Genomic DNA, 13,073 nt, shown 5'->3' with positions numbered 1-13,073 from the left:
TATTAACTTTTAAAGCTGATATTCATGGCAGAGCTCAGTATTTTGTACCAGGTGCAGGCCACTAGATGGCGCTGTCACACATGAACTTTTACAGCCTGCAAATTAAACCAGTTTCATGGAGACAACACGCCGTGAAGCTACACAAAGATCTCATAATGCTGGAGTGAAGAAAAGGAGAAAAAAAAAACATCAGTATATTTTGTATTTTTTAAAATTAGTTACAAATAATGAAAGATAATCAAAGCTGTTATTGCATTAGGATTCACCGGGTGATGTGAAAACGTCGAAGTTGCATAATCAGTCCATCAGTGTACGATTACAGGGTCATCTGATGTTAAAAATATGGCAATATAAATCCTCAGAGTTTGTGAGAGATCATAGCTAACAAACAGCATCATAAAGGCCATGAAGACCAAACATCAAGTCCAGGAGTCCAGTGTTCTGGAAAAGTGCCAGACAGGCATATATAAAAATCCCCAGATTTAAATATCATTATGGCTTATCATGAGATCTATTTGAAAAACTGTCATAAGTATAATCCATGGATGTCCATCCATCTATCCATCCATCCATCCATCCTTTCTTCCATCCATCCACCCATCCATCCATCCATCCATCAATCAATCCATCCACCCTTTCTTCCATCTATCCATCCAGCCATCTATCCATTAATCCATCCATCAATCCATCCATCCATTCGTCCATCCATCCATTGGAAGTGTGGAAAAAGAAACCACTCCCTACAGAGGAGCTTATAGTCAGTAAGCAGTCAGAGGTAAAGCTCAAGATGAAGCTACCAGCACCATGCTTCACTGAGAGAGTTAAATGTCAATGTGCAGTTTAACATTCATTTAAAAACAAAACAAAACAATTTTCTATACCAAATTTGGCACTGGCTCTTCACATGCACAGGTTATTCACATCATCAGCTTAGTGACCGGAACTAAACATATGATTTGAACTTACATGCTTCAAAAATAAAACCTCATGAAGGCACTAGTTAATAAAAAAATGTGACCACATAAGGAATTCATTAGCTGATTTCTCAATGACAAAGTTGACCTTGGTTATTTTAGTTGACTTTGTGTCTGAAGATGTAAAGGTTTAGAGGTGATGTTTGTTACTTTAAATATCAAGGTGCAAGCAACCATGTGTTAAATATTAACGATTAGGAATGAGGAAATTTACACATATGTTTTTCTGTCTATTGAACATTTATCACCTCCTTCACTCGGACTCCAAAATTCTTAATTATATTACATCCTGATAACATTGTTGATAGGGCTTGTTTAAGGACACACACGCACACACACACACACACACACACACACATACGCACACACGCACGCACACACGCGCGCACACACACGCGCGCACACACACGCGCGCACACACGCGCGCACACACGCGCGCACACACACGCCATGGAAGGATGTAACCTAAAAACAAGCTCACTCATGCTCCTACTGTAGAGGACTTGCTTATACAAATTTTCTCACCGAAGGAGGCGTGGTTTGTGTCTGTCAGTTTTGATGAAGTGGGCATGGCCTCTGTCATTCGTCTTGAGGAGGAGGCAAGGCCAATGTGCCTGTTAATCTTTCTAAACTAGGTGTGGCCTCTGTGCCTGTTAGTCTTAGAGAAGGAGGCATGGCTTCTGTGTTGTCAGTCATAGAGAAGGAGGCGTGGCCTCTGTGTTGTCAGACATAGCGAAGGAGGCGTGGCTTCTGTGTTGTCAGTCAGAGAAGGAGGCATGGCCTCTGTGTTCTTAGTCATAGAGAAGGAGGTGTGGCCTCTGTGTTATCTGTCATAGAGAAGGAGGCATGGCTTCTGTGTTGTCAGTCTCAGAGAAGGAGGCATGGCCTTTGTGCTGTCAGTCATAGAGAAGGAGGCGTGGCCTTTGTGCTGTCAGTCATAGAGAAGCAGGCATGGCCTCTGTGCTGTCAGTCTTAGAGAAGGAGGTGTGGTCTCTGTGTTGTCAGTCATAGAGAAGGAGGCATGGCCTCTGTGCTGTCAGTCATTAAGAAGGAGCCGTGGCCTCTGTGCTGTGAGTCTCAGAGAAAGAACATTATATCACAAACAACTCTATCTCTAATACAGATAATTTATATTACTTTGATCAGTTAAATTCTCAGTATTGCTTTATTACTTCATTAAAAACTTTTTAGCACATGTGTAAATTGAAAAATTGTATACATACATATCTCTCTCTCTCTCATCTCCTTAAATATCTGATTGTTTCTCTACATTCAAAATGATTTCTACTGTACAACAGCTGGAAAAGATTCAGTCTCAGTCCATCTCAGTCTCTCTGCAGTGATGTCACACCACCACGACAGTCTCCACAGCCCGAAGGTCAAAGGTCACCGCTCATGTTTGGGTGTGATGTCATCCCTCTCCACCACGGCCACACTGCTGCTTCCGTTGAGCAGCGGCTCCTTCATCGGCTCCTTCATCGGCTTCTCGTTTGTACAACCCGTGAAAAACTCGGCCACGATGGGGCAGTGCTCCGACGCCACGCCGCCCCATGACCAGTTATCAGGGATCCAGGGGTTGGTTAGACCTTCTCTCACCACGGAGCAATAACCTACACAAACACATCACACACACAAACATGATTCGTGTCAGCTTGTAAGAATCAGTTATTAAGTAAATTCTTTAATTTAGTTCATTACTGAAATGTTTTCTATGATTGTGAGTTCGTGTACAATCACAAAACACAAGTCTTACTGAGGGCTTTCTGAGGATTTGTTAGTGACACACTCATGAGCGCACATTCACACACTCCTGCAGTTACACACACACTCATGTGCACAACCAGACACATACACATGTGCACATAAACACAACCAGACACATACACAACCACACACTCATATTCACAACCAGACACATACACAACCCCACACACACACACACACACACACACACACCCATTCACAACCACACACACACACAAACCGACACACACACAAACCTGTGTAGAGCTTCTTGATGCTACGACTGGCCCAGATGTTGTCCAGACAGCTGGATCCCTGTGGTGTTTTTGTGCTGATGTTGGTGTTGATGGAGGAAGGCACGAGCGCGCTCAGCTTCTCTTTCTTCAGAGGCTCAAACTGAGCGCTGTCTGGAGGAAGCCCAAAGCCTCCGACAACCAACACGTTCTTCACCCCTACAGAGAGAAATCACACTGAGCTCCGAATTTCACACCGAGAGCACCATCATCACATACACATCAAGCTCACTGCACACAAAATAACCTGAGCTTCAGCAGTTAAAGGTCTGGAACGTTTAAGAGGGTTCTCCTTTAAGAGAACATTTCTGAAATGACTCAAGCTGATCTGAGATTTCTTCAATTCAGGCTACACTTAAACACTTATCTTGCTTTTTCACTTAAACAGTAAATAATGAACAGCTTGTTCTCAAAAGGGCATGATCTCTAACAGGATAGAAAACATATTATACAGTGGAACCTCGGTGTACGAAGTTAATCAGTTCAGGAGGCGAGTTCTTAAGGGGAAAATGTGTATTGCAAAACTAATTTTCCCATAAGAAATAATGTAAATACAGATAATCCGTTCCAGCCGCCCAAAAATCTGACCAGTATGACCAATACAAAGCGTATGTACTCTATATTATTGCTCACAAAGAACTGACCCAAGCCAAGCAAGGGTCTTCACAGGAAGTCGTGCCACCAAGCTTGGGCTGAAAATAGAACAGACCACCCACACCACCGATCTGTCAACAAGAAAACACCCGAAAAATCACCTAGCTTTTGAACGCATGCTGAAGGTAACGCTGGGATCGTGGGTTGACTCTTTCACACAGCTTTCACTGACTGGAAAACAATTGGAAAATTCGTAAACTCGCTTTGCTTGGCTTTCCACTGAAGCTAGCAAGTTTTGAATGGCTCCCGGACGTACGCGCGACTTAGCCGGGGTTTGGGTCAGTTCGGGTCGTTCGTATGCCGATGCAAATTTCTTACAAAATTTCAATTTTTAAGGCGAAAATTGGTAAGGGACATCGGTATGCCGAGGTTCCACTGCACTTTATGTCTTTGATTTCCAGCCCTGAACCTGAAACTTAATTCTAATCTAAATTTTGTTTATTAGGCTAATGTATAAATTCTAACACGTGCTACTTTGCTGTCTAAAAATGGACATAACATGTAGAGGGAAAAAGTCTCGTGTCAAAAATAATAAATCGCAGATCAACAAACTGCAAAACAAAAAAGCAGTTAAAATAAAATAAAATAAATAAATATATAAATAAATACATACATTAAAATAAAATAAAATAAAATACAGTAAAATAAAATAAATATATATATATATATAAATATATATATAAATATATATATATATATATATATATATATATATATATATATATATAAATATATAATAAATATATGTATATATATATATATATATATATATATATAAATAAATACATTAAAATAAAATAAATAAGTTAATGAGAGCAGGATAACTCGAACACTAAGATGTTATATATTAAACAGAAAGCACAATAAGGTAGAGAAATCGTGTCAGTGTGCTTACGCTGCACTGCGCTCCGGTTTAGCTCACCATCAGCACAAATAGCGTCCAGAGATCCAGCCGGGCAGCTGAACCCACTGACACGCTGCCAATAAGTCACACATCAGACACCCAGTGCATTCTGGGACATCAAGAAACCAACCTCTCAGAGTCTCCTGCACTCCAGGGCTCAGCTTCTGGGCCTTCGGCTCGTCGGATTTGTGGCTCCGCCCATTCTGCTGCTTCGGCGCCGACGGAGGTTTCAGGTGCACGTTCACTACGGTGAGCTCAGACGATCCGATCTGGGTATAGAAACGGAGATCAGACGCGGGAAGTCGGAGACGAACACAGAATCACAAAAACTCCTTAATTTTAAGCAAATAAAAAACCACAAAAAGATCTAAATCTATTAATTTACAAAAGAGACTGTACACTAAGATTTTGTTTATTTTTTTGCAAAATAGAGAAATAAAGCGCTGGATTATTTGTAATTATTCTTGCACAGTTTATTAGATTTATTCGCAGCTGCTTGTGATATTTTCTAAGGATTTTTTTTCTATTTATTTTATCAGTAGCCTGATTTGATGCTGATCAGACGGACACTAAAGATGATCATGTATTAATGAACGTCTGCAGTGGTCAGTATCTATCAAAAGTGGTCCAAGGAAGGAACAGTGGTGAACCAGCGACAGGGTCATGGGCGGTCAAGGTTCACTGAGCACAGAAAGTTAAGGGCCTTGCTCAGGAGCCTAATGGTGGCAGATTGGAGGTGCTGGGGATTAAACCAGCCTGATGTGTGCATTAAACTGTGCAGTGAAATGTTTAAGGATCATATTTACACCGAATCAGTTACTCACACAGGCACACACAGGCACACACAGACACACACAGGCAAACACAGACACACACAGGCAAACACAGACACACAAAGACACACAAAGACACAAACAGGCACACACAGGCACACACAGGCACACACAGACACACACAGACACACACAGACACACACAGGCAAACACAGACACACAAAGACACACAAAGACACAAACAGGCACACACAGACACACACAGGCACACACAGGCACACACAGGCACACACAGGCACACACAGGCACACACAGGCACACACAGACACACACAGGCACACAGGCACACACAGACACACACAGGCACACACAGACACACACAGACACACACAGACACACACAGACACACACAGGCACACACAGGCACACAGGCACACACAGGCACACACAGGCACACACAGGCACACACAGGCACACACAGGCACACACAGGCACACACAGGCACACACAGGCACACACAGACACACACAGACACACACAGACACACACAGGCACACACAGGCACACACAGGCACACACAGGCACACACAGGCACACACAGGCACACACAGGCACACACAGACACACACAGACACACACAGACACACAGATTAGGAGTTGTACAGATTCCTTGCTTGCCCTTCAGCCAGAGCTGCTGTTACTCACATAAAAGTGTCCGAGGTAGGCTTTGGGCTGGGCGTCGTTCCCGTTGCCGTTAGCAGCAGCGCTCTCCAAAACCACGGCCTCTTTCAGCTGGATGCCGGCCGAGGAGTCCCAGAGGAAACCGGAATATTCTGAACCCTGCACAAAAACACACAAACAGTCAGCAGCAGGATACACAACAAACCTCCACACACTGTGCTGCTGTATTGTGTGTGTGTCTGTTTTATATTAGTGTATGTGTGTGTGAGAAAGTGTGTGAGTGAGAGTGTAGGTGTGTGTGTGTGTATAGGATATGTGTCTGTGTAGTGCGTGTGTGTATGTGAGTTTGTGTGTGTGTAGCATACGTTTGTGTGTGTGTGTGTAAAAGTGTGTGAGGTAAAATGTGTGTGTGTGTGTGTGAGAGAGAGAGAGTATAGGATATGTGTCTGTGTAATGGGAGTGTATGTGTGTGTATGTGTGTGTGTGTGTGTGTGTGAGAGAGAGAGTATAGGATATGTGTCTGTGTAATGGGAGTGTATGTGTGTGTGTGTGTGTGTGTGTGTGTGTGTGTGTGAGAGAGAGAGTATAGGATATGTGTCTGTGTAATGGGAGTGTATGTGTGTGTATGTGTGTGTGTGTGCTTACTATACTGGACTCTCCAGTGGGTTTTCCAGAAGCAGCACATTTCCACACACCACGAGGGCCGTTCCAGTTACACACACTGGAGAGAGTGGGCTGATTGAGCTCAGAGCAAAACTGAAACACACACACACACACACACACACAACTGAAATGACTTAAAACAAATGTAGTGATACCAGAAACACCACTGTGTATAAAAAGGAATAACTGGTGATTATATTCCAATAATAAAGTGTTTTATTTCCTTCACGTGCACAAATTCAAGTAGGAAGAAACCTTGAGACTCAGGAGAGAACCTCGTCCTCATCTGGGTGAGAGTGGAGAGTGTGATTATTAATCATTACCCTTCATTATCTCTGTACTATTGGGTCAAAAACTGCAGCCAGGAAATCCGTTCTAGTTTTAATCTGATGTCTATCTTGATGAAGTTATCAGCTGGATACATGACCTTACTGTAGATAGAAACCATGAAGATGGACTGCAACTGGTTTCATCTTCAGGGCTTCTAACCACAGTAATGTCATGGCTGTCCATGTGCTCCAACCTCAGCCATTTATTAAGAAACGTTTCATTTACAGCATTGAGTGGACGCCCTTATCCAGAGAGACTTGCATTTTATCTCTCTTTATCTCTTATCCAACTGAGCAATTGGGGTTTAAGGAACTCACAAGCTTCCGGTCAGTAGTCCAACACCTAGACCACAAAGCTACCACATCCAGAAGGTTGTGGAACGTAAACAAGTTAGTTCCTGTTATTTATGTCAAAACACTTCCCTTTCTCATTCTCGAAGAAAACAAGACAAAACAACCCACAAAGGTATCACGAAAAATGTCAGGTTACTAAAACACACAAAATAATGTTAGGTATGTTTATCTTTGGTGTGTTTATTTATTTATTTAAATGTATTTATTTATTTAAATGTATTTATTTATTTAATTGTATTTATTTAAATTTGAATTTATCTCAAATTCAATATTATTACATTTATTTATGAATTTATTTAAATGTATGTATTTATGTTTTCAATTTATTAATTTATTTAAAGTTAATTATTTATTTAAATATATTTATGTATTTAATTCTATTTATTTATTCATTTACATTTTAAAATTCAATACTCATTATTAAATTTATTGATTTCAATTTATTTATTTGCAGTTATTTATTTATTTTAAGGAATTTATTTATTTATTTCAATTTCTTTATTTATCAGACTGAGATAATGCGGAGAGCCAAAATACACGCCCCTGCCTACGCTGTTACTATAAAACCGATAACCTGTTAAAAAGACGACAAATTTTTGACGCTGAATTTTGTTTGTTTTGTTTTTGTTTACACAGCTGGATATAAATCTTTGCCTCCCACGTGGATTTTCAATGGAAAAAGAAAAAGGAAATTGCATTATCTATAAATATTTCATTGGGATCTGATACTGAAACTGGTATGAACACACTGAAACTGCTGCCACTGAAGAACCGAATTGTTCACCTTCTTCATTTCGTCCTAAGCCTATGCAAAACTTCTGTACTCAATAGTCTCAGCCACAGAAGAGAATTTGTGTCTCAGTCAGCGTAACCATTATGAAAATGAACAATAATCATAATCCTGAACGCCTGAGCGATCATCCATCCAGACTAATGCACAGATCCGGATCATATCTGCCCTAAAGAACTCAACCCAAACCTGCAGCACCTCCAGCACAGTAAGGCTGCGTATTTATCACATGCAATCTGATCAGTGTGCCTGACATTTACCATCACCTCTCCTTCTATAATTAGTGAAATTCCCACTCGGGGCGACTCCGGCCTGCTGATCTATGAGGGGAAAAGAGGGAAGGGGTTAGGGGAGGCGGTGATTCAGGACGGAGCTGCTGCTCTATAAGCACTGCGCTTCACTCCCAGTCATGAAATCCAAAAACGACACGCTGAAAAGTTTCCTGACTCGAAACTTGAAGCCTGGAGATCTGTAAATCTGCAAATGCTATAAGTTATGGATCACTGCCCAGATATCTGCAGTACACACAGCTTGAGTTGCTGTAAGTGAATACATCGGTGATGACGGAGGGAAGGAGCTTTGGCAGGGTGTGTATTGGCAAACAGACATTCGCTCGCAGCGAGAGCAGTGGAGGCAGACGGATGGCAGATTCCTCATAACCAAAACAAGTGTCCCACTGCAATGAAGCACTTTCTCATCACAAACACACACACACACTCTTTTTAACCATCTCCTTTCTGGCCATTGTGCAGCAATAAATAACTATAAACGGATAAAAATCCCAGTCTTGGTGATGCAGGTGTTGTGTGTGGGTTGTTTCTTGATGTCACTGTACTTTAGTCACATGCAATTTGCACAGTCAACACCATGCCCTGACTTCGTCTTGTCGAGTGAAGCGAGTGTTTACTTTACTCTGCTGTTCTCCATGAAGTCCTGCATGTTTATCTTCCTGTTCTGCAGACCCGGTTCCTGTCGTAGACCAACACAGAACTTACACTCTGTGTTACTGTGTGTACATTAACCTACTGACTCTGTGTAGAGGATATTAATATAGGAGTAAATTTAAAAAGAAAAGAGAAGACTAAACCATCTCACTATCACAACGAATTAATGTCTCTAATCAGGAGCAAGGAAACATTTTCTTCACATCATTTTTTCCCAAGAGTGTCTAGTCATAAACAATGTGATTCAGAGACATAGGCCATGCTGCCTTTACACAGAGACCATGCCTCTTTAACCAGGACTAACAGTTACAGAGGCCACGCCTACTTTATTGAGACTGTGTAACACAGAAGCCACACCTCCTTCAAGAACACTAAAAGTCACAGAGGCCACGCCTCCTTCATGAAGACTGACAGTTAGAGAGGCCATGCCTCCTTCACTGAGACTATGTGACAGAAGACAAGCCTCCTTAACTGGGACTGCTACGCCTTTTTCATGAAGACTGACAGTTATAGAGGCCACACCTTCTTTACTAAGACTGTAATATAGAGGACACGCCTCCTTCACTGAGACTGTGTAAAATAGAAACCACCCCTCCTTCACTCGGACTGACAGGTACAGAGGCCACGCCTCCTTCACTGAGACTGTGTAAAATAGAAACCACCCCTCCTTCACTCGGACTGACAGGTACAGAAGCCACGCCTCCTTCACTGGGACTGACCCATACAGAAGCCACACCTCCTTCACTGAGACTGACAGGTACAGAGGCCACACCTCCTTTACTGGGACTGACAGGTACAGAGGCCACACCTCCTTTACTGGGACTGACAGGTACAGAGGCCACACCTCCTTTACTGGGACTGACAGGTACAGAGGCCATGCCTCGTTCACTGGGACTGACCCATACAGAAGCCAAACCTCCTTCAATGGGACTGACCGGTACAAAGGCCACCCCTCCTTCTCTGCGACTGACCGGTACAGAGGCCACGCCTCCTCCACTGGGACAGACCCCTATAGAGGCTACACCCCCTTCAATGGGACTGACCGGTACAGAGGCCACGCCTCCTTTACTGGGACTGACCGGTACAGAGGCCACACCTCCTTCGGAGGGACTGACCGGTACAGAAGCCACGCCACCTTCACTGTGAGCGCAGAATTAAATACGACTTGAGGACAAACTGTACAGCTCTCACTGCTGCAGAACCGAAGGACAACAAGAAACATGCAGCGTGAAATCACACACACTCACACACACTCACACACACTCACACACACTCACACACTCTCACACACTCTCACACACTCTCACACACTCTCACACACTCTCACACACACTCACACACACACTCACACACACACTCACACACACACTCACACACACACTCACACACACACTCACACACTCACACACACACTCACACACTCACTCACACACTCACTCACACACACACTCACTCACACACTCACTCACACACTCACTCACACACACTCTCACACACTCTCACACACTCTCACACACTCTCACACACTCTCACACACACTCACACTCACACTCACACTCACACACACACTCACACACTCACTCACACACTCACTCACACACTCACTCACACACTCACTCACACACTCACTCACACACTCACTCACACACTCACTCACACACTCACTCACACACATTCACACACACACACTCACACACTCACACACACACTCACACACACACTCACTCACACACACACTCACACACACACTCACACACACACTCACACACACACTCACACACACCTCATGTGACTCAGTCAGACTGCAGTGCAGCAGGGAAAATACAGAGGAGAGCAAGACAGAAAAATCAGGAATGTGGAAGGAGGGGGTGAAAAGTCTGGGAAAGAAAAAATAAAATGATGAATGAGAGAGAGAGGGAGAGAGGAGAGAAGAAGGGATGAAGACGAGAATGAGAGAAACAGGCAGGCAAGGTGAACTCTGAGGGGAGAAAAGGAGAAAGTGAGAGAAAAAGAAAGTGGAAGACAGCAGAGTGCAATCAGAGAATGACAAATAAAAAAGAAATGTGGGAGAAAACAAAAAGGCCAGCAACGGTAAAAAAGAAAGATGGACAGAAAGAGGGATAAACGGAAGAAAGTAGAAAGGAAAAAGAAGAAAAAAAAGATGTGTAAGAAGGAAAGAATGGATTGAGAGAGAAAATGGAAAAAGATGGACAGGAAGGTTGCGAGAGAGGGGACAAGAAGAGAGAAAGTAAGAGAGAGGACAAAGTAAAGAACATAAAAAAAGAAAATATAAATAAAGAGAGAGAGAGAGAGAGAGAGAGAGAGAGAGAGAGATGAGTGAATGGAGGAAAGATATAGAAATGACATGATTAATTTTTTATTTTAAAAAACAAGAAAGAGGCAAAATAAGACTGGATCAGGATGAGAGACGACAGAGAAAGAACAACAAACAAAAACTGGGAGGCAAAAACGAGGAAAAATGAGGAAAAACAGTGGAATGGGATAACGAGAGAGAGAGAGAGAGAGAGAGAGAGAGAGAGAGAGAAAAGGGATGGGGGTAGAAAGAAGGACAAGGACATCAGAGAGAGAGGGAGAAAATGAAACTGAGGATGAGAAGGAGATATATGGGGCAAGAAGGAGAGCAGGGGAGAGAGAGAGAGAGAGAGAGAGAGAGAGAGAGAGAGAAAGAAAGAGGAGCATGAAATGAGTGACTGAGTGAATTATACAAGGGCACTTGAAAGGGAAGTGAGAAAGAAAATAAGTAAAAGGGGGGATTTGGGACATGTCCATAAGGAGCAGGCCTCTCTCCCTCTGCCCCCCCTCATCTATTTATCTCTCTCTCTCGACCTCTCTCTCTCTCTCTGTCTGTCTGTCTGTCTCTCTCTCTCACACAGTTCTGTTGACCTAATTTAGCAGCATGCAGGCTTCATGCAGGCAGCAGACTGTACAGACCACACACACACACACACACACACACACAATTATTAACTATTATTATTATTAATTGCCCTTTCTAATCTTTATGGCTCTTATTTAACCCATAACGCTGTGTTGATCTCCCACAATGCACCTCTGTCCGCACTGTGCGCTGGTGTTGTTCCCTTTATTTCATTTCCTGTTAACGTTAATATTAACCACAAACACACACACACACACACGGCAGGTGATGTTATACAGTTCTTAACCTGTGTTAAAACATTTCTACCCACAATGGGCGTGGTCTATTCTGAATGACTCCACCCACATCCCCATAGCATGAGGGCTCACTGAATAAGAAAGGATGAAAATGATGAAAGTCTATTACACTCAAGTTAATGATGGACAGTGTGTGTCTGCTCACACACGCACACACACACACACACACACACACACACACAGAAAGCGAAAGAGAAGCTGCCGTGATATTTATAGATGACCGGCTTCCAGTGGACATGCACGGCTCACACACAAATATCACCTCAAAAATAGCAACAAGCCACACTTCTCCTGGACCAGAGAGAGAGAGAGACAGAGAGAGAGACACGCAGAGAGAGAGAGAGAGAGAGAGAGAGAGAGAGAGAGAGACACAGAGAGACACAGAGAGACAGAGACAGAGAGACACAGAGAGAGAGAGAGACACAGAGAGACAGAGACAGAGAGACACAGAGAGAGAGACAGACAGAGAGAGAGACAGAAAATGAGACTTCTTTTAAATAATAGAGATGAAGGATGCACACAAACGAACACTGACGCAGACGCAGACTCTGGATTCTGATTGGTCAGCAGCGGTGACAGATTCCTGCTGCAGGTCATATCTTTATATTATTGCAATGGTTCTAATAGGTTATGGTTGCTATAGAAACAGCCTCATTTTCACAGCCCAGATACAAATACTAATATCTTAAAACTTATTTATTGATGGATTTTTGAAACCTTAGGGCAGATTTTCTGTTTGTTTCCAAATCCAGGGACATGTTGAAATTCCTGACCTT

The 13,073-nt window shown here is 42.8% G+C and overlaps 1 protein-coding gene across 1 annotated transcript in view; it reads right to left on the bottom strand.

Moving 5' to 3' along the window:
- Window positions 1-2,120: 2,120 nt before the first annotated feature.
- eepd1 (endonuclease/exonuclease/phosphatase family domain containing 1) overlaps window positions 2,121-13,073 on the bottom strand; it is a 29,703-nt gene continuing 18,750 nt past the window's right edge. Inside the window, exons 3-7 of the mRNA XM_058405016.1 lie at window positions 6,668-6,778; window positions 6,047-6,181; window positions 4,699-4,837; window positions 2,975-3,169; window positions 2,121-2,584 (exon numbers count right to left, since the gene is read on the bottom strand). Of these exons, the coding sequence (XP_058260999.1) occupies window positions 2,361-2,584; window positions 2,975-3,169; window positions 4,699-4,837; window positions 6,047-6,181; window positions 6,668-6,778 (804 nt within the window). The 3' untranslated portion in view covers window positions 2,121-2,360. The remainder of the gene's footprint in view (window positions 2,585-2,974; window positions 3,170-4,698; window positions 4,838-6,046; window positions 6,182-6,667; window positions 6,779-13,073) is intronic.

Source organism: Hemibagrus wyckioides, linkage group LG12 (genome assembly GCF_019097595.1).
Source record: "Hemibagrus wyckioides isolate EC202008001 linkage group LG12, SWU_Hwy_1.0, whole genome shotgun sequence".
NCBI lineage: Eukaryota > Metazoa > Chordata > Actinopteri > Siluriformes > Bagridae > Hemibagrus > Hemibagrus wyckioides.
This window is presented reverse-complemented; position numbering and strand designations above follow the sequence as displayed.